At 40.8% G+C, this 22500-nt stretch overlaps 1 protein-coding gene across 1 annotated transcript in view; it reads right to left on the bottom strand.

Annotated features, from left to right (window-relative positions):
* Positions 1 to 22500, bottom strand: part of ULK4 (unc-51 like kinase 4) — a 653509-nt gene that overhangs the window by 312028 nt on the left and 318981 nt on the right. The window contains exons 21-24 of the mRNA XM_069959686.1: positions 20751 to 20878; positions 9672 to 9805; positions 8998 to 9119; positions 7748 to 7804 (exon numbers count right to left, since the gene is read on the bottom strand). Of these exons, the coding sequence (XP_069815787.1) occupies positions 7748 to 7804; positions 8998 to 9119; positions 9672 to 9805; positions 20751 to 20878 (441 nt within the window). The remainder of the gene's footprint in view (positions 1 to 7747; positions 7805 to 8997; positions 9120 to 9671; positions 9806 to 20750; positions 20879 to 22500) is intronic.

Raw genomic sequence — 22500 nt, 5'->3', positions numbered from 1 at the left:
AGCGAGGGCTGCAGGGACATCATTACAGATGTCCTTGCAGTCCTTGCAGCATACATTACCTAGCAGGGCTTCTCCTCCACTCTGTCTTCATCCCGATCCTGCTCGCAGCATCAACTCTGGAGCGGCCTGACTAAGTTGTCAGACTGCTCAGCCGATCACTGGCCGCGGCCTGCAATTGGCTGAGCGGTCTGACAGCTCAGTCAGGTGACACCGAAGCTGCTGCTGCGTGTGGGACCGGGATTAAGACGGAGCGGAGGAGAAGCCACAACTTAGGGGCCTATTCCACGGAGCGATAATCGCTCGGTGAAATAGAGAAAACGATCAGCCGATCGTGTCATCGGCTGATCGTTTATTTAGGCCCAAACCTAAAACCATCGGTCACCAACCGCGCATCACTGCGTGGAATAGCGATGTGCGGCAGGCGACCGACGATTCAAGCAGCAATCGTCGGTCGCCTGCCGCACATCGCTATTCCACGCAGTGATGCGCGGTTGGTGACCGATGGTTTTAGGTTTGGGCCTAAATAAACGATCAGCCGATGACACGATCGGCTGATCGTTTTCTCTATTTCACCGAGCGATTATCGCTCCGTGGAATAGGCCCCTAAGTTGTGGCCCAGGTTATATGGAAAAGAAAAAGAAAAGTAAACAATTCCAGAGGCTTCCTGCGGGTCACTGGATATAATTGCACTGTGATCATTTGTACAATATAGATAAGCTGTATAGAAGATATTGGTCTTAGTATAGGATTTTATTTAGTAACTGTATAGTGGGTAATGGCATTTGTCATAGCGTGGTCGAAAATATGTCCCTTGTATACTGGTATTATTGGTAATACAGGTCTTGGCATACAGTAGCAGCATAAAGGCCGGAAATCTCATCCACATACTGCAACTAAAACCCAAAGTGGAGCTGCAATGCAGGTTTTACCCCAGAATAACAGTTATTCCTGCAGGTTTCACCCACTGGCTTTAACCTTTGCAGTGCAAAGGTTGAAACTGCAGGAGACCGGGCAGGGTTGCATCATTTAAAATGTTCCTTTAGGCAAAATTTTTATACCTATTTAGGACCCTACCAATTACAGTCGCTCTCTTCTTCACCAAAGCTCAGAGCATTGTCACTAAGTTTATATGGGCAAGTAAAAGACCACGCCTGGCAACAGATATCTTGGGCAAGCATAAACTGGCTTGAGGGTTGGGGTAACCGATCTTAAAGGACAAGTGCCATGAAAAACTTTTTCCCAGTAATTGAAGCACATTACAAAGTTATATAACTCTGTAATGTGCTTCAATCACCTATCTGCCTCCCTTCCCTGTCTTTCCCCCCTCCACCCCCCACCAGGAAGTGTCCTAACTCACACAGACCTGATTACTGTCGTCACCGTCACCAGGCAGCTCCTTCTCGTGAGGATGAGTCATCAGCAGGAGGGCTGCTCTAGGTCCTGTTACAGCAGCCTCCCCCTCCCCAGTCCAAGTGATGGCTTGCAGTTGTTCAGCCAATGGGAGCTGAGCAAGCCTGTCACCTGACAAGGCAGGGGAGGGGGGAGGCTAGTGTAACAGGAGAAGGAGCTGAGAGAAGAGCTTGGTGACGGTGACGACAGTAATTAGGTCTGTGTGAGTTTCTTATACTTCCTGGTGGGGGATGGAGGGGGGGGAAAGACAGGGAAGGGAGGCAGATAGGTGATTGAAGCATATTACACAGTTATATAACTTTGTAATGTGCTTCAATTACTGGGAAAAAGTTTTTCATGGCACTTGTCCTATCATACCGCCACAATGATTGCACAATTAAGGGAATAGTGGCACCAACCTGGGGACCTTCTATGGGTACAGATAGAAAGGGATGCTGTAGCACCTTATACACTTCAACAGGTCCTTCTGCTCACCGTTTGGTCTACATCACCGTTCCATAGCTCCAACCCGATAGTGCAGTCCTCCTACAAGGCTTGGGGGGCATACCATGAACATGCTGGCAGTGTAGGAACTCTCCCCTTATCCTTGGTGCCTCAATCCTTTTTACACACCCAGCTGGCTGATACTAATCTATCCTCATGGTGTGGGGATGGCTTAGAGACGTCGGGTCCCTAATAGTGGAAGACAAGCTACAATTGTTCCAAATGTTACAAACTAAAACTAATTTACCACATAGGGACTTTTATAAATTTTTGCAGGTGCGTCACCTCATAGCTTCTTCCAAGCCTTAAGAGACGTGCATAGAAAGTAAGGTGTTCAAATTCTTTGCAAAGAAAATGAAAGGCCTGTGCTTTATATATATATATATATATATATATATATATATATATATGATATTGTATGCAAATATATGTCCTTCCAGAAACCACATACTTATAGGTCATGGGAATGGGACTTGACCACCCTCTTTCCTGCTGAAACGTGGGAACATGCCTTTTACACTATACACCACTATTTACATTGTAGCTCCCATGTCAAGGCGGCTATGAAAACACTGTTAAGGTGGTATTATACACCAGTCCAACTTGCCAAAATATATCCAGATGCCTCTGATCTCTGCTGGAGGCGTTGCGGACAGAGCGGTTCCCTCCTCCACACACTGTGGATATGTCCACATATTCAGAAATACTGGTTCAATCTCTTATCCCTTTACGCCTAAAATGGTCTCCCCAGCCGGTGTTTCTATTTATAGGTTTTGAAGATATCTCCACTGGTTATCGCCCTATAGCCTGCCAACTTTTCCTGTTAGGGAAATTGGTCCTGTCTCGGTATTGGAAGTCCTCGGACTTACCCCTCCCCCCCAGCGGAGGTGATTACCGCAATTAACATTACCTTTCTGTATGAAAAAACTATTACTATGGGAGCAATGCCCTTCAAAAAATTCACCACCAAATGGAAACGGTGGATGGAATCTAAATACTGTATTTCATATTAATAGGAATGGTCCCCTGTTCCCTACTCTCCCTCCGCCCTCCTTTAATACTTGTAAGTAGGTTGCATCTCTCATCACGACCTGATGCAGGGTCCCTCATTGCTAGCCGCACTTACCTATTCGAAGGCGAGATATTGTCAGGGCTACAGTCCTCTGACAACTTTCACATCAAAATGCACAGTCCCTTATTGGGTTTTCAAATGACCGCTGGAATTGGTTGGGTTATATAGTTTGTTTTGTTTCTATGAGTTTAGTACCAGTTTGGTTCTTAATACTGTACCCAGGACATAGGAGTAGAGTTATGCATATCTCCTACCTATACTGCCTCAATGGATAAGAACACAATACTGTCCATGCTATCTGTATATGCACAATGTTTTTATATATCTAACCAATTGGTGCTGTGTTTCTACTGATCACTTTGCATATGTACCTAACGTATTGCTTAATTCTGTATGCTACTATGTTATTGCCTTACATTATTGTTGTAAAATGAAAAATTCTTCAATAAAAAAAAACATTGAACCAGAAACTGCAGGAGACCTGGTGCAATTATGTTTGGTTTCTGCATTGACAAGGAGCCCACTCGTGCCAGCTGAAACCAGCCTTGGTCACCTGCATTAATGCAGATGCAGTTTAGAGTCACTGTCGTAATTTTTTTTTTTTTTTTTTGCAGAAATCAATAGTCCAGGCGATTTTAAGAAACTTTGTAATTGGGTTTATTAGCCAAATCTGCCATTATCTGCATGTAAAAAGCCTTTTCCCAGGTCCCCCCCTCCTTCCTCTTTTTCATCCACTCCAAAAAATCTGAAAATTGTGACTTGTTGCAGGAGTCGTACCCTGTCTGCTCTAGGGAGAGGGGAGGGGGGAGGAGGGAGTTAGCCGGCAGCAGAAAGCAGATAACAGAGGATTACAGGCAAGGAGCTGGGTGACAGCTGTAATCTGAACTCAGACAGGTCACTGGTGACTGTCACAGGAGATATCCCGTGAGGGATTTGTAGATTAACTCTTTGTTGTCCTGTTTTGGTCTTTTCTTTAGCTCTCTCCATAGGAGAACAATGAAGACAGGGGGGAGAGCTTCAAACTGCTTTTTCATGATAAAAATGCATTTTTCGGATAATAAACCCAATTACAAAGTTTCTTAAAATCGCCTGGACTATTGATTTCTGCAAAAAAAAATTTCACGACAGTGACACGTTAATCTCTTCATCTGCCAGGGACACCAAAATACCTTGTCCTTGAACTGGTTAGAAATATATAAATATATATATTTGTGGAATACATGCTCTGCTATTATTTACAGGATAGTTTGCTTCTTTATGGCACATTATCCACATTATCAGAGTAATTGGTGGCAAAAGAATGTGCCTCTACGTTTTTTTATGTACATAGTTAGGAGTGCATATATTATGTTTGGGTGGGTTCATACTAAGGAATTCTCGTGGATAACGTCCGAAGAATTCCGCTGTCTGTCCGCACGTCATTCTGCCGGCTCCACAGACACCATTCTATGGGCCGACGTACTCCGCTATCCGCCGAAAGAAGTGACATGTCACTTCTTTTGGCAGATAGCGGAATACGCCGGCCCATAGAATGGTGTGTATGGAGCCGGTGGAAAGGCGCGCGGACAGGCAGCAGAATTCCGCGGACATTATCCGCGAGAATTCCTCAGTATGAACCCACCCTTTCTGTGGAATCAGGACTATAATTTAAAGGGGAACTCCAGGTAGAGGTTAAAAATTTTTTAACTTCTACAGAAGCATAAAGCATTACTTACCTATCTATTGCATTTTTGAAACTACCAAAAATTCTTTTGTTTGGGGGGGTTTGTTCTATTTTGTGTTTCTGCACTTCCTGGTTCATCAGTTGTACACAGTACTACAGGTTCCAGAATGCACTGCTTCCCCTCAGCTGTTCATCACAATCCTCCACCCTGCCTAGTCTCTGCCCAAAGCTGTTGCAGAACATCTAGGCTGTGTTCACACATTGCAGTTTCATTGTGTTACTGAATTATTTGCAGTAATTTGATTTCATTGTGGTCCCACCCACATAGCACACTGTATTCTCTACCTGTAACACCACACAGCACACTGTATTCTCTACCTGTAACACCACACAGCACACTGTATTCTCTACCTGTAATACCACACCGCACGCTGTATTCTCTCCCTGTAACACCACACAGCACGCTGTATTCTCTACCTGTAACATCACACAGCATGCTGTATTCTCTACCTGTAACACCACACAGTACACTGTATTCTCTACCTGTAACACCACACAGCACGCTGTATTCTCTGCCTGTAATACCACACAGCACACTGTATTCTCTTCCTGTAACACCACACAGCACACTGTATTCTCTACCTGTATCACCACACAGCACACTGTATTCTCTACCTGTAACTCCACACAGCACACTGTATTCTCTACCTGTAACACCACACAGCACGCTGTATTCTCTACCTGTAACACCACACAGCACACTGTATTCTCTACCTGTAACACGACACAGCACGCTGTATTCTCTACCTATAACACTACACAGCACGCTGTATTCTCTACCTTTAACACTGATATTGGAATAAACACATTATGATCAAGGATTTATCTTTGAAGTTGAGCCCCACAATAAGGTTCTGATCCTCTCTGCCGTTTAGCATCATTTACTTGTGTTACTGCATCATTTACTTGTGTTACTACATCATTTTTGTGAATATGCTGCAGTACTGCAAAGACTCTCCAACATGTGTGAACACAGCCCTAATTTCACTCCACACTTCTGCACAATTAGAGAAATCAGTGTAACACCTGCTTCTGGCTGGGCAGAGATAGTAAATCACTCAGGGAATTGGGGGATCCGGCCAAGCCTCCTGTGAGATCACGTCCTGCCCCCTGTCTGCATCATCAGCCTGATCTCAGCAAACACACACAATGTTAGACAGAGGCATGGAAGATTTGTCTCCTAAGGGGGGATAGCAGAAGGAGCAGGAGACAATGTGGATTTGCACAGGGGCCATTTTTTTCACTTCCTGGATTTCTATCAGCTACCAGTGTGGCAGAACTGTACAGATACGGTAATACATTGTATAGACACATATATTTAACTTTTAATGTACTTTTAATAGAAAACAAGTTTTTCTTATCTGGAGTTCCCCTTTAATGGGTATTTTTAGGTACTTGTGGTGTTTATATAGCAGTAGACACTTGTGTTTGAGAGAGGGAGCAAGAATATGCCTGTCCTTGACTGTGTTATTAGGTGCTGCTATCTTGCTCTTTTAGTTTATCTGCTGTGTTGATGGTACGATTAATTACTGAAAAGAGTACTGTGCCCAAATACTGTACATATTGTGTGTTGTTATTTTTCTGTGATTTGGGTTGGGGAGGCAATATTGTAAGTGGCTTCCTGGGGTTTGTGTGCTAAAGCTACTTTTTAGTCTCAGTGTAGCCCTGTCTATCCCTTGTGCACAATATTATTATTTTCTAGTATACATTTTTTTTTTTAATATGGCACCAAAATAGGTTTCAGAACGCTCAATCTACCTGCTCCCTACGTCAGCTAACTATACCTTATTAGATGAGCTGTATCTTCATCGCTCCCATCTCCAGCGTAATATAAGTCTTTGGCACTAAGTATATTACTGGAGATGGTAGCTATGAGGATGTAACAGGAAGCTTGTCTTATAAGGTAAAGTTAGATGCTGCTGGGAGCAAGGAGCAATAGGCGCTGTGAAACCTTTTCCGGTGCCAAATACAAAATAGATGTACACTAGAGAAAAGACTATCATGCTATACAATGCTGTACAAGAATCATATTCTCAAAATAGACCCACACCATTTGAGGTACACGTTAAATTTGAAAAACATCACCAAACATTTTGCAACATTCTCAAAAACATTTAACATAAAAACTTGATTTTCAGATGAGACATTACCTTAAAATGGTATTCCAGGGAAAGAAAAAAAAATCCTATACTTACTTTTTAAACTTTCCCATCACCTCCTCAGCTTTACACCATAAAGATCATGAAGGTCTGTCCCAATGCACCGCACTTCCTGTGTGTTTTAGGTCGGCATGTGCCATCAGTGGCACTGTGGATGCTGATTGGGTAGTGTATGTGCCTAACCCGAACACAGGAAGTCCTGCAAATTGAGACAGAGCCGACAGAGGCGGCAGAAGGGGAGTGGGAAAGGAACATTAATATTCTGGGTTTTTTTTCTGTACCCCTCTAAGCATTTTTTTAAAGTAAATGTTCCTGTATGGGGCCAGCTGCAGTTCCCAGCACGTCATTACTTTTCCATTATATTACCTTATTAAATATATGTAAAAAAGAGAGGATGGATGCCAATAGAGTTGAAAATCCATCAAGAAAGACTAAAAAGCTTCAATATTCAAACCCCTATCTAATAAGCCAGACGCAGATAGAATCATTCAGATTACAGGATAAACGATAATGGAAGTCTAAATGACAAACAGACAGTATGAAGGACATGGAAAGATGCTCTTAAATTTATTTTCCCCTCAATAGTTAATGAATTACATCTTAACTTTACAAATACAATAATAGTTAAAATATTTTAAAGTATAATAGAATACCAAGGAAACTGAACATTAAAAAAACACACACGTGGAAAACCTACAACAGTTGAAAATGACACACTAAAACCAGAATCCTTACATAAACAATGTTATTATGGATAAAATCAGGCCTCCCATGGGTAATGTAATTAAACTGGAATAAGGTACATTAAATGCAAATTGCATTTGTTTCTTCATTAAAAAGCCCACAGGGAATTTAATGTATCCACAATTTAAAGTCATGTATTAAAAAATGTTAACTTACTAGTAATGTGCCATAGTTGTAGATAAATTCATTAGTAATCACCTGGGGACGAAATACCTGTTAGGAAAAAAAAATATAAATAATATTAATGAAATAGATTTTAATAAAAAGCATAACGGGCAAAAATAATATAGCAGGTGACTATCGATCCCATTACGAGCATAATTTGTTTTGGGCTTGTGGTCCAAATCAAAGCAAATTTTCCCATAAGAAATCATTGAAATGCAGACAAATGGTTCCACACCCCAAAAATAATGATTATTCTGAAAAACATGTAAAACAGATGAAACAAACATTTATAAACAGCTAAATATATATCTAAAAGTGTTTTATATAAATAAAATAGGATATTTTTGAAAGGCTTGCGAATATATAATATAGTTAGGTTCTAACTCTATTCGCAATTGCGGACAGACAATAGGATCTATGTATTTCAATGGCCCCATTCATCCGTAGTTGTGTACAGGGCTGTGCTATGTACCCTATGGGATCTGTATTTTTGCGGATGCGATCCACAAAAATACGGATTCACATTCTGCAAATAGTGACTAGATTATTATTAACCACACTTTTTCATTTTTGCTGATCAACAAAAAATATGGATGCAATACGGATTAAAATTTGTGGATTGCTAATGAAAAATAGCAGGGGTGGGGGTGGGGTTATACTGACATGTTAATAGACCCTAAGTATATACACATTGCTAAGTGTTTCTATATCAGTACTTTTAATAGTTTTTTTTTTAAGCTTCTGAAGCTGAACAAAAAAGGCAGCCCTAAAATGTTAACATTTATTTAACCGAAAATTTTTCAAGACTTGCCCTAAATCTCTCTTTATTAATCGTTCCATGCAATAGGTCCTTAACGACGGTCTGTTAGCTGCCGCCCCGTGTAATAGGAGTGAGGGCAGAAGCCTATGGGCTACCTGGACGAGTACTGGGGGAGCCTCTCCCGCAGCTCCTCGTAGCCCCCTCACACTAACCAGCTCGCTGTCAGCGTGTGTATTAGCACTGGCAGTGAGCGAGAAACAAGTGAGTGCTGATCTGATAGGTCGGCGCATGCTTGCTCCTGCTGATCGGCCTGAATAATAGGGGCTTAAGAACAGCTCATGGCTTTTCAAAAGGTTTCAATGGCCAAATCTATACAATCAATGTTTTTTTAGTTTTTTTAAAGAAACACTTTAAGGAGGAAAAACTACCATTAAGTCATTAATGGAACAAATACTACAAACCATAATAAATAATACTTGACCTGGGATGTTACAAGATGAAGTATTATTGCCATATTAGGAAGGCACATTTTCAGCTGTTTAGCCTGCACAGTGGATGGGTGCTTACGTCCAGACACATTTGATAAGGAATTGAGAATGTCACCTGTACAAATAATAGTGAAATATTGTACTACAATGAATTTTTAAGAACAGTCTTATTTTTTATTACTACTATATTAATAAGACAGGTAGGCAGGTGATCAAACTCAAAAGATAAAGTTTTGAATATTCTAGAAGTTATGAACTCCAATAAACCACAACAGAGATAGCCACCTTTATGTGTGGCCACCTCACCTCCTCTTCTCTAGAGTGCAGTCCAACAAGATAAAGTCCCAGAAGCGACTTCTTGACCTACCAGACATTTGCATAACACTCTGTCAACATGTATAGGACCCTTGAGAGTAAGCAAAACTTCTGTAGCTGCCATAACACTTTATCTATCTATATACATACATACTTGCATACATACATAAATACAAAGGTTTTAATGCACAAGATAAGCAAGTGTTTTAGATCCATAGAATGTTAAATACTCCTCGCCATCCTCCTTAAAAAATATTCCCCCTCAAAATGAAAATGATAAATTTAATATAAAATGTAAAATTAAATAACTGCAAGAAATACAACACTATCTTTTCTGATGCTATCAAATTACCCAGAATTCCCGGCAGCTCGTGTACAATGTGATGGATGAGGAGGTCCAGACATACTGACAGATATTCGTTGACGCTTTGCTGCTCTTTTCCTGGTGTGGTTTTTCTGCTGTCTCTTTCAATGTACATCACAAGTCTGAAAATAAGTCAATGCAAAAGATTAGCCCTTTTGACAATATAAAATATTATATCATTTTTTCAATGTCACCAAAGTCAAGCTGAAGAAACTTGAGGGGAAATGACATATTGAGCTGCAGAAGAATGATTTATCATTGCATTAAATGCTCTGCAGTACAACAGTACCTTAAATTGTTGGAATTAAATAGGACACCCTTTCATGCTTATTAACAATATACATTCATTACCATTATTTGGTGTATGATTTAAAACACAGCTATGGTACAAAAAGAGCCTTCACTCTAGGACATATGAATTCTCACAGGTCTAAACCAATTTTCTTGATAAACAACCCCATTAGCTATTGGTTGAGCAATGTGTTCTAAAAATGTTGTTAGTCCTCATTAACTTCAAAGCAATTTTAGCTAAACATGATGTATTTTTATAGGATAGGCACTTGGGTTTTCTATTTTTTTTTTTTTCATTTGACTCAAAAGTTACAACAGGAAGAAAAAAATAATATTTCATTAAAATCAAGCTAATGTAATGCTTCCTTCTAAACAATCCAATAAAAAATCCACTTATTTCTGTCCACCAAGGTCACAGTGAAATGTCATGGTAGGGGCAGAAGAGTGAAAATGATGCAATTTATTATGTGTATATTTTAATCTGGGTGCACACAAATGTCCAGTGAGCTGCAGATTTCCTGTTAAATAACATTGCAACATAGCGACCATATTATAATACCATCTACATGTTGGAACCAAAATTCATAAAGCTGCATGCAGCACTATTTTTCTGTCAAAGCTTATATAATCTGCATTGGGAGCACTTATTAGTAAGCACAGAAAATATGTGTCCATAGTGTTTGTCAATCTGCATGTTCCTGAAACAGTCTTGTAAACAATCTTGCTTTTAATTTTGACTGACAACTGAGAATTGGGGCTTGGTTTAGGGGAGGATATTATATCTCCAAGTCTTATATTGCAAAGCAGCATTTTTATTTATATCCTTCATTCAATTTCCATCCATGAGTACACAGCTGCAGAAAAAAATATATATATATACAAGTAAATACATTTCTAAGTTCTTCCCACCACTGTTTTTTCTCCACCAGCTTATACCACAATATTAAAGTGTCACTGTTGTTATAACTTTCAAAATCAAGAGGGTACGTGAAATAAAGCATGTTTTCAATTTACATTCATTGCTGTATTTTCCACTTTATAAAACGCACCTAATGATAAGACACACCTGACTGAATGACTGTAACTTGCAAACATACTTCAATTTACATCCCCTGTTGATTTAAATTTAGAAAGGTATAACTACAGTAACATTTTAAGTATTCTCCCCTTCCTAAATTCAAACATGCAACTCTCTCAAACTGTTTTTAGCATCAAGTAGAGAAGACTCCAACTCTACAGAGACACTCCCCAAATTACAAATTACCAACCTTCTTATTTTTGACATCAGACTCCCCTAATACACCTATTACACCTCTAGATATTTTACAGAAGCTGTCAGGTCAGTGCTCGCTTCCCCCCCCCCCATTGCCCGGTCACTGCATTGTGCTATTGCACAGGCAGGCAGCAAGGGGGAACAGTGGGAGGGGCCACCCTCCCGACACCGCTGTTGCTGATGCATGGAGCGATGTGCTGATCTTTCAACATGTTGGATGACCACGATTAGCCGACATCGTGCATGTGGGCTAATCATTGTCTTTCAACATGTGCTATATTGATTATAGACCTGAGTGGCCGGTAATCGGCCAAGTAAGGCCGCTAATCTTTCAGTGTAATAACGCTTTATGAAATAGTCCTAGGAGGCCCAGTGCACTCACTTGCAATCACTTTAAGCAACTTTCACCACTTTTTTATTATCAGTGTTAATTTTCATAGTCCTTATCTGTTCTCAACAGAACAATAAACAGAGCAGCTAGTTGATATACAGTCAGGCACAGAATATTGATGAGAAAGAGGGAAGACAGATGACATACATATAAAGGAACTCTTTAGATATTTCTCGCAGATCTTAGTGCAAAAAGAACATATTAGAAAAATGCACACATAAATGGGAGCATGGATGCAAAATCAAGAAAAATTAGATAAACATTATAAGGTTGAGGACTGGTAGACTAAAGGGAATTATCCTCACAAGGGAGAGCTAAAATACTTTGTTCCAAGACTGTGCTTGTAATGCAAATCACTCTTAAACCAAAGCAAATTTTACCATAATGAATTATTGAAATGCAGACAAATGGTTTCACACCCCAAAAATACAGATTTTTTTATTCTAAATAACAGGTAAAACAAACATTTAGAAAGCTGATTATGTAAAATTTTAAGTTACTGTAGAGTACAGCCAATCAACATGTGGTGCATAATGTATAGTAAGTGCAGAAACCTGAAAAAACAGCAGCAGTTTGTAGATACAGGACGGAGGTGTAGATCCCCATAATGTAGTATTGTAGTACAACAGGCGAGAATAGAGAAGCAGGGCTGCTGCCAGATGTCTGTGTGGTCACATGATCACAATGGGAAAGGGGTGTGTGCATGGATCAATCAGGAAGTGAGAATCACAGAGCTGTGCAGGAGGACAGTGACAGAAACTCTTCTATGCAGCAGGGTGAATGGCTGAGTGTAAGAGCAGGAACATTATAGCAGCAGTGTGTACATCTGAGTGTGAGCGCAGGTACATTATAGCAGCAGTGTGTATAGCTGAGTGTTCAGGCACATTATAGCAGCAATATGTATAGCTGAGTATAAGTGCTGGCACATTATAGCAGGAATGGAGAGGATGGGAAAGACAAGGGCTGACAGAGACTACAGGGAGCATGGAGGAATGAGCAGGGCATATGTGGGCACATACATGCAGCTCTCTGTTTGAGAAGAGAGGGGTTACAGCTATGAAGAGATAATCTCCACAGTCCTGTCCCCTGATGCAAGCCTTAGCCTGAAGTGGATCTGCTATGATTTGGAAGGTGAGGGAGACTTCCTGAGTACAGTGCTGTAGACCACGCTATGCAGACCTTGCCCCTCCCCCACTTCCCCTTCCACCCAGTACAGGGAGCTTTTAAACAAAAAAATGCTCCTAAACCAAGTTAAAATTTTGAAAAAGTGAGTTCTTCTTGCAAACTGCTCTAAATCCAAGTTACTCTTTAACCAAGGTACCACTATATATTGATTTGTGATTGGCTGAAGGATAGATAAAATAATGTCTCTGATGTTAATTCTAAGCAGAGGCTAGATATAAGTGGTGTGCCACAAGAGTATCTGTAGCTCTGTGTTAGTAAAGACTTAGTAATTTCACCAGTGCAGCCAGGCAAGTGGAAAAGCTAATATTATGCTGACCTTTATAGCTGGAAGTATAAACAGTAGGAAGAGGGACATTGTGATCCTGCTGTATAGAGCTCTAGTGAGACCATATCTGGAATACTGCATCCTGTTCTGGAGACCTCACCAACATAAACATAAAATAGATAAAACAGAACAGATCCAAAGACAGGCTAAAAATGATGGAATGTCTCTGATATAAAACATATGAGGAAAGAAATAAAGTGTCAATGTCATTATAGAAAGCTTTTGACATTTCAGAAGTTTTATAAATAAAACTTAGTAAGACATCTCCAGACTACAGGTTCCTATGGCTAATAACACCAGATCAAGCAAGATGGCTGCTCCTATAGTCACATAGAGAAACAAAAACAGCATGGTTGCCAACATTTTACTTTTTTCTCCAGGGACACTTAGGCTTAGCCAATAAGGGATGTGGACTATTATGGGTTTGTTGCCGCATGTGGCTTGTCATCGGTCTAAATTTTATTTAAAAGTTTTCCCTATATTGTCTTCATTGTTAGGACCATACACGAGTACAAGATGCTGAAAAAGCTGGGTGACCTCCATCATACAGAGTACAAGATGCTGGGAAAGCTGGGTGTTCTCCATCCAACTAAGTACAGCTAGGTGACCTCTATTATACTAAGATGCTAGGAAAGCTGGGTGACTAAGGTTTCTGCAATTTCACCATAGTTTTTACCTCTGTTGCTGTCAAATATTCTGGCAGAGAGAGTGACCTCTTGTGGCTGGAGGAAGAATGCAGCTTGCTTTTAACTACAAGCTTATAATTAACTACAAGGCTTATAATTAAAAGTACAGATGATTAAATCAGAACTGACCTGCACGCTTATTTCCCTTAGGGCCCTATTCCACCAAACGATTATCTTTCGCATTATCGTTAACGATTAACGATCTAAACGACCGCTATTGCGAAAGACCTGAAAACGTTAACTCATTTCCATGGAACGGTAATCGTTACTTATGATCGTATTTGCGATCGTTTTTTCTTCACTATTTCTTCGCAATTGCGTTCGTATCTACTGCCAACGACCGAACGACGTCTTATCCAATGCGAACGATTTGCGAACGAGCAACGATAAAAATAGGTCCAGGTCTTATAAAGCGATCAATGATTTCTCGTTAGCTCATTAATAGTTAACTGCATTTCAACTGAACGATTCGAACGATTTAACGATAATCTGAACGATAATCGTCTGGTGGAATAGGGCCCTTAGGCTGCCGTCTCTGTGCAGAAGGAGGATACCTCCCTGAGACTGCCTGGAAAAATATTATTACAGCCATAGCTGTGTCCATGTTTTCTAGGCAGTCCCCGGGCGGAAGTTTGAAGCCCCAGGGGGGCTTCTAGTATAAGTGTAAAAGTAAAAATAAAAGTGTTATTAATAAAAAGCCCCCTATCCTAATAAAAGTCAGAATCACCCCCTTTTTCCATGTTATAAATAAAAATAAACAAATAAATAAATAAACAAACATGTTTGATATTAATTTATCACATTCCCGATCTCGCACGGTAAATGGCATATGCGCAAAAAAAATCCCAAAGTGCAAAATTGCGCATTTTTGGTCGCATCAAAACCAGAAAAATTGTAATAAAAAGCGATCAAAAAGTTGCATATGCGTAATCAAGGTACCGGTAGAAAGAACACTTCATGGCGCAAAAAATGACACCTGACACAGCCCCATAGACCAAAGGATAAAAGCCCTATAAGCCTGGGAATGGAGCGATTTTTAGGAACATATATTTGTTAACAATGGTTTGAATTTTTTACAGGCCATCAGAAAAAACTAAATGCGTTTTTTTTCCAATTTCACCACACTTTGAATTTTTTTCTGGTTTTGCAGTGCACTTTATGAAAAAATTCAGCCTGTCATTGCAAAGTACAGTAGTGGCGCAAAAAATAAGGGCTCATGTGGGTTTCTAGGTGAAAAAATGCAAGTGCTATGGCCTTAAGGTCAAAGCCAATTTTTGTTTTTTGCACTTTTGCTTTTTCCACTTTATGTTTAAAAGGCCATAGCGCTTGCATTTTTTAACCTAGAGACCCACATGAGCCCTTATTTTTTGCGAAACCAATTGTACTTTGCAATGACAGGCATTATTTTTCCATAACATATGCTGCGAAACTGGGAAAAAATCATTTGCGCTGTCAAATTGAAAAAAAAAGGAATTTGTTTTGATTTCGGGGAGTTTTGCATTTACGCCGTTCGCCCTATGGTAAAACTGACTTGTTATGCATGTTCCTCAAGTCGTTTTGATTACAACGATATGTAACATGTATAACTTTTATATTATCTGATGGTTTGTAAAAAATTCAAACCATTGTTAACAAACATATGTTCCTTAAAATCGCTCCATTCCCAGGCTTATATCACTTTTATCCATTGGTCTATGGGGCTGTGTGAGGTGTCATTTTTTGCGCCATGATGTGTTCTTTCTATCGGTACCTTGATTGCACATATGCGACTTTTTGATCGCTTTTTATTACATTTTTTCTGGATTTGATGCGACCAAAAATGCGCAATTTTGCACTTTGGAATTTTTTTGCGCTTACGCCGTTTACTGTGCAAGATCAGGAATGTGATTAATTAATATTTCGGGCGATTACACACGTGGCGATAACAAACATGTTTATTTATTTATTTGTTTATTTATTTATATTTATAAAATGGGAAAAAGGGGGGTGATTTGGACTTTTAATAGAGGAGGGGATTTTTTATTAATAAAAAAACATTTTTACTTTTATTCTTACTTTAACTAGAAGTCCCCTTGGGGGACTTGTATATAAACAGCACTGATCTCTCATAGAGATCAATGCTGTGTATATACACAGCAAAGATCGATCAGATCGGTCATAGATTGCTGTGGCCTGCTGCAGGCCATAGCAATCTATTGCCGAGCCGGGATCAGCGTCATTACGACGCTGAGGCCCGGCACGGGCAAAAGAACGGATCTCCCCCCTGCGATCGCATCGCGGGGGGGAGATCCGTCCCACTAGACACCAGGGATGTGTTTATCTAAGCATCTAAGTGCAGCTGTCAGGTTTGACAGCTGCACTTAAGAGGCTTAATTAGCTGGCGCGGCAACGAGACCCGTGCCGGCTAATAGAGGCACTGCCCGGCTGCACATGTCAGCCGGGATCAGCGCCGTTCAGAGCAGGGTCCCAGCGGAACCCCGCTCTGAACACCCCCCGCGGCACCATGACGTATCAGATACGTCATGGGTCGCTAAGGGGTTAAGCACAGGGAGGAAAAAACGAAAACACAAAAATTGAAATTGGCCGGGTCCTCTAAGGGTTAAAAGCATAGGGGTCAGAACAGGGGGTGTGGCTTGACGGGACATACCTGGAACATTAATTTGCCAGGACTGTACGTTCAAAACTGGGACAGTCCTGGCAAAACAGAGACTGTTGGCAACTATAAAACAGTCAAAAAATTAAAATTAATTAAAAGCAGAAAAAAAAGGTATCAGTATCTGTTCTTAATTAGTAAAATAATAGATATTGCCTTTTTAAAATATAAAAACACAATTGTCTAGGTAAAATTAAATTAAAGCTTTGCTGTATCTGTAGAGATCTAGACCCACAGATTGAGACATCCATTCACACCACGTCAATACATTTTACAGTCTCACAACACAGATGACAGTTTTCAGAAACGGTATATTTATCACCAAGGCTTGTTACAAAGGAAAGCTAAGTGGTTATGATATAAGTGTGAAGTAGCTGCATGAGCTGCTTCATGACCAGTCACTCAAAATGGCTTTCTACCACCACATCTTCATAGTGCTTTAGAATGGGAGACAATTATGAAGATTAGTGTACTCGTTATAATTTAGGCCCTGCGCCCAACTGCTCTGCCAGTGAATCCGGCCTGATCTGCACCTGCTATATGGCAGGTACAGAAATCTATACTTGCTCCTCAGTAGGTGAAGATTTCTGCCATAATTCCATGATTTACGCCTGAAAGCATTGGGCAAGCGGGAGATGTGGCTGGCATACACCAGGGAAAAGGGGCGAATCTCACCGGCAGCCTTCATAAATGTCCCACATACAGTACTGTACAAGAATAAATACTGATAGCAACATAGTTATCATTTAGGAATTTCATAGTAACTGCATTATGCATCGAGATAAACAAGCAGCTATAAATTTGTTTCGCAAGGTTCGCGAATTTTGGGCCAGATTCATAAAAATTTGCAAATTGAATACAAACGAATCTCATTAAAACAGCCAAACTACAGTAGCGACAATTGTGGGACTATTACAGAGTAGAAATTTTATTGTTGTTTGTTAATTTTGTTGTTATAGAAAATGACAAATTAAAAAAAATGTCAATGAGCCAGACAATGATTCAATTTCCGCCATGGACAGAAGTCGACCTTGGTGGATCAGCAGCGTAATAGAAATTTTCTCCCAGGATAGTGGTGGACATTGGTAAATGAGCGGCATAAAATTACACTTTCTCCTGTAACAGCAGTGGACATTGGGGGACCAGTGGTGTAATATCAATTTTCTTCCAGGACAGCAGTGGATTTTGGTAAATGAGCGGAGTAAAATGAAACTTTCTCCCTGGATATTCCATGTGTGGTCTGTAACATCATCTTCATAGTCTGGGACAAAGGTCTCCTTTCCTGAATTGTCTTCCTCCATAGACATGCAGTACAAGACTGGACTTTGCCCTGAAGCTGCCCCTCCCTGGCTCTCCTAACTTCTTTGTGGCCTCTGAACTCCTGCAGTCTCAAAGATGGCTTGCAATTGCTGACTTTCTGGACATTTCTCCATAAGATCTTTTGAATTGAAAATATCCTGACCTTGCTATGGAATGGTGGTGGCAGTGCTCTGAAACAACCCATCAGTTGACTGCCCTCTCCGGGATTGGCTACTGAATGCCATGGAGCTTGAACTTTGAAAGATCCAGTCAGCAATCCTAGCCTGGCTGGTGTTCACCTGCCAACTAGGTGAAACTGGTAGCTGAAACCTTCCTCCAATACAGTTAGGATCACAACTCCCACAACTTTTTCTTCCAATGGCACCACCCTGTGTGCCACCTTGACCACTGACACTGCCCATACCCTAAGAAAAGCAAAATGTTTTTCACACGCTTGGATAGATTGCTTGTATTAGGATTTTTGGAAGGAACAAAAGACATTTTATTAGATTGTGGATAAGGGCCAGTGATTTCAGAGCACCCACTCAGTGACAATAGAATCTTTTTTCCCAGTGCCCACTTTAGAAAGGCAGACACTGTCTTCACTAATGTAAGCAAATTGGTATAACACACTATGAGTTGAGTGCACCCACTAAGTAAGGAAAGCGGACATTCAATTCACTGATGTAAACAAATTGGTTAACATGCCCCTATAGTGCTGTGTGCCCACTATATTTGGAAGGCGTACGGTTAATTCACTGATTCCAGTTAATTGGTACAACACACTTGAAGTTGGGTGTGCCCACTAAGTTTGGAAGACAGACGCTCAATTCACTGATCCTGGTAAGTTGGTATAAAACTCTATGAATTTACTGAAAATCGTCCTAAGAACATAGACTAGTCAACCTAAACCCCCCTCCCCCCCACACCTCACTCCAAACTAGACACTTCTTCCTTGTCCCTTTCTTATACCCACAGCTCTTTTTCTCCTCCTCCTTCATAGTGCTTTGCAAGACCAATAGTACTAGTCACATGTCTAAGGTCCTGCAGAGTATGCATAAATACTGTTGACTAGCCTAACTGCTAAGGTTCTGCTGTACTGGCTGTACTAAAAACCCTCCCAAAAATGTCATTTTATTTATTCATAGATTTTAAATGTATGTATTAAAGTGACACTGTCACGCCCATTTTTAATTTTTTAATCTTTAAAAACGTTTAAATCACTAATTTTGCTCTATCCATACCTTATTTCACATGTTCAATCATGGTGCTGGTTGATGAGGAAACTGAACTTTGATGAGCTTGTTATTGCGCCACTGGGCGGGGCTTAGCCTCTGAAGCGCCACATCGCTCCGCCCACTACACCACCGTTGACCCCGCCCCCTTGGCTACGTCATCTCTCCAGGCCGCCGCTCCTACTTGTTTGGCCCTCCCAGCCTTCACCTGGATGTCGGGACGCGCGCAGCCACATCACCCAGCGTAATGCACGTGCGGCCCCGTAATTTCTCGCGCAGGCGCACTGGGTGAGTGCCGGCTCCATCCACAGCTGGGCTGTGCGTGCGGTCGCACAGCCCGCGGATTTTACAAAGTGCCGGCATGGTGGGGCTGTCTGAATGTCCGTTGGCGTCCTGATGCCCCCTGAGCTCTCGATGCGGCTGTGAAAGTCTCCTCACAGCCAGCAGGGAGGCGCTGAGTTAGTGCGCAGGCGCAGTGCGGCCGTCCTACTTGCACTGCGCCTGCGCACTAACTCAGCGCCTCGCTGCTGGCTGTGAGGAGACTTCCACACCATGCCGGCGTCTGCTAAAATCCGCGGGCTCTGTGACCGCACACACACAGCCCGGCTGTGGACGGACCCGGCACTCACCCAGTGCGCCTGCGCGAGAAATGATGGCGGTGTAGTGGGCGGAGCGATGTGGCGCTTCAGAGGCTAAGCCCCGCCCAGTGGCGCAATAACAAGCTCATCAAAGTTCAGTTTTCTCATCAACCAGCACCATGATTAAACATGTGAAATAAGGATTATAATGGATAGAGCAAAATTAGTGATTTAAACATTTTTAAAGATGAAAAAAATTTAAAATGGGGGTGACAGTGTCACTTTAAGTAAATATTTTTGGCACCGAATTTGGATGCATTATGTTTATTTTTAACCCCTTAGTGACAGAACTAATTTTAGTTTTGGGGAAAAAAATAAAATGCATGGCTGTAAGAGGTCCAATTCATGCTTTATATAGAAACCATTTTTGGGTACCCAAATTGATTTAGTAAATTTCTTTCTGAGGAACAATGCAAAAACACTTTTTTTTGCATTTTCTCCCAAACTTTTTAGCATGGAGTATAAATAACATCTTGTCTTTATTTTTTGGTCAGGTTTTAGTTTTCTTTAGAGTTAATAAAAGAATTTATGTAAAAAATTCTAAAGTATTTGACAGTGGGAGGGAGCATCCCCTGTTAAAGCCAATGTATCAGCCAATTAAATAAAAAGTAAAATCTGACTGGCGCTAATCATCAATAAATGCAACTTGCCAAGTCGGGAATGGACTTGATTCTGCAGGCTGCCAGTCACTGGGGGAAAAAAGAGATTGGAATCAAGCAGCAGCAGGCAGGTTGATGGCACCCTGAGGATCAGTACCAGTCAAGTATTACTTTCTATTCAATTTGCTGGTATACTGGCGCTGACAGGGAGAGCTCCATCCCCCTGTCAGATCCTTTACATGCCAGTTGGTCATTATTGACCGCCCAGCATGTGAAGGGATAACTACTGCTGGGAATTGGCTCCTTGGGATTAACAAAGCAGCAGTAATAGGTGGCACAAGCATAAGCTTTAATTTCACCCCAAGAGTTCAGTTTTCCCTTGCTGTACTCCAGCCCCAAACTACAACTAAACATTTTTATACACATATCCAATTTTTGTTAACATTGGTGAAACACAAAAGAAAGTTAACATCTGAATTAATTTTGATTTACCTGCTTTGGCAGCAGAGAAGTAACATATCTTTGTTGCTAATTAAAACTTGCAAAATGACCAGGAAAGCTTTCGCTCTTATTGCTGTTGAAGGACTTTCCAGGAGACGGACTATCTTTGTAACAAAATCCTTAAGAGAAAGCAAAAAAAAAAAAATTTTGCATGAGTATAAAACCATAGTGTAAATGCAAGAATTAAAATAAATATAAATTCCACTTAAAGAAAAACTAACTGCAGGCTGTTGCTGTGCTTGGACATGATCCACCTGTGTCGCAGCAGAGGAGGGACATGAGTATATCCTTCGCTTTGTGTATATACACATATGGTGCAATAGAGTTGGCTTAAAGAGGTAATTTAATCAGAGTAATTAGCCCTAGACTTCCATTATGACATGGAGGCAGGTGGGATTCCGCCAGTTTTACTCTGTGAGAACGGAGCCTAACAGTAGATGTGGTACTACAAAAGACTACGCTGGATGAGCTTATTCAGAGAGATGAAGGGCTGAAGACAAGCATTCATACAGTAAGTACTTCCACCACTTAGGCAAATGGTGTTCCCAGTATCTTAGTTTTATCACATAGCGTTGAAGTACACAGAAGTTTTATATCCACCACTGTTTCCAATGACCTCAAGCAAAAGGTCTGCATTGCAAACAAGAGAGATGAAGTGTCAATAAAACTGATCGGACACCCATCACAGCTGCTCTGAAGGGGGTAAGAAAACTTGTTTACCGCAATAATGTATGCATTATGTGGTTGTGTTTTTTATGTTTATATTCTAGGGGGGAAATTGTATAAATATGCTAAGTCTTAAAAAGATTTAGTAAAATTTTAGTGATATATTTACTGTAAAAGAGTAAATGTGGCTGATTTCCACGGCAAAACTCTCCCCCACGGAATCCCGCCTGCCTTAGTGTCAGTTACTCAGTGTGAATGTACCCTAAAGTAGTATAGTGAACAATTTTGACCCCACTAGTGTTCTCCAGATTTGATCAGGTGAAAACTGCCATTTTCCAGAGACAAGTCATATTAGTGTCCAATATGTTGTGCCCAGCCTATGCCATCAGAGACAAAACTTCCTAATTTGTTAAAGGGGTTATCCAACCAGAGAAACATGGCCGCTTTCTTTTCGAGACCACACCACTCTCAAGTTCAGGTGTGGTTTGCAATCAAGCTCCTTTCACTACCTAAACTGGAAACAAGAGTAATGCTGTCTCCACAAGAAAGTGGCCATGTTTTTGTAACGCCGGATAACTCCTTTAAGCAGGTTCTGTCTGATCCAGCATTGCCCCATATGTGTATGTAAACCATTATTTGGTCACACTGCTAAAGTTCTGATCAGTGGGTAGAAATTCTGGGTCCTGTAATAACTTGATCAGATGATTATGAGTGCTAGACATTAACATATTAACAACTTAAAGGGACAGTGTCACATTTTTGAAAATTTTTTAATAAAAGGTGATAAGAAAAAATAAGTGTGTTGTATTTTTTTTTTTTTTTTTTTTTTTTTACATAAGGCTTGGGTGTTTTTATCAAATTAATGTTTGCACAGGGGGCTGCCATGTTTATAGTGTCTGTGTGTGACGTCATTTCACGACACACACACAGACACTATACGGCACCTCCTTAACATTGAAGTGAACCGACGGAGTCCGTCTGGTTCACTTACACTTGAGGCTCCGTCACTGTGAACTGCGCATGTGCATGGACATGCGCAGTACACAGCTGAATTACAAGGGGTGGGGTGGCAGCG

Source organism: Dendropsophus ebraccatus, chromosome 2 (genome assembly GCF_027789765.1).
Source record: "Dendropsophus ebraccatus isolate aDenEbr1 chromosome 2, aDenEbr1.pat, whole genome shotgun sequence".
Lineage (NCBI taxonomy): Eukaryota > Metazoa > Chordata > Amphibia > Anura > Hylidae > Dendropsophus > Dendropsophus ebraccatus.
Note: the sequence above shows the minus strand (reverse complement) of the source record. Positions and strands in the feature narration are given on the sequence as shown.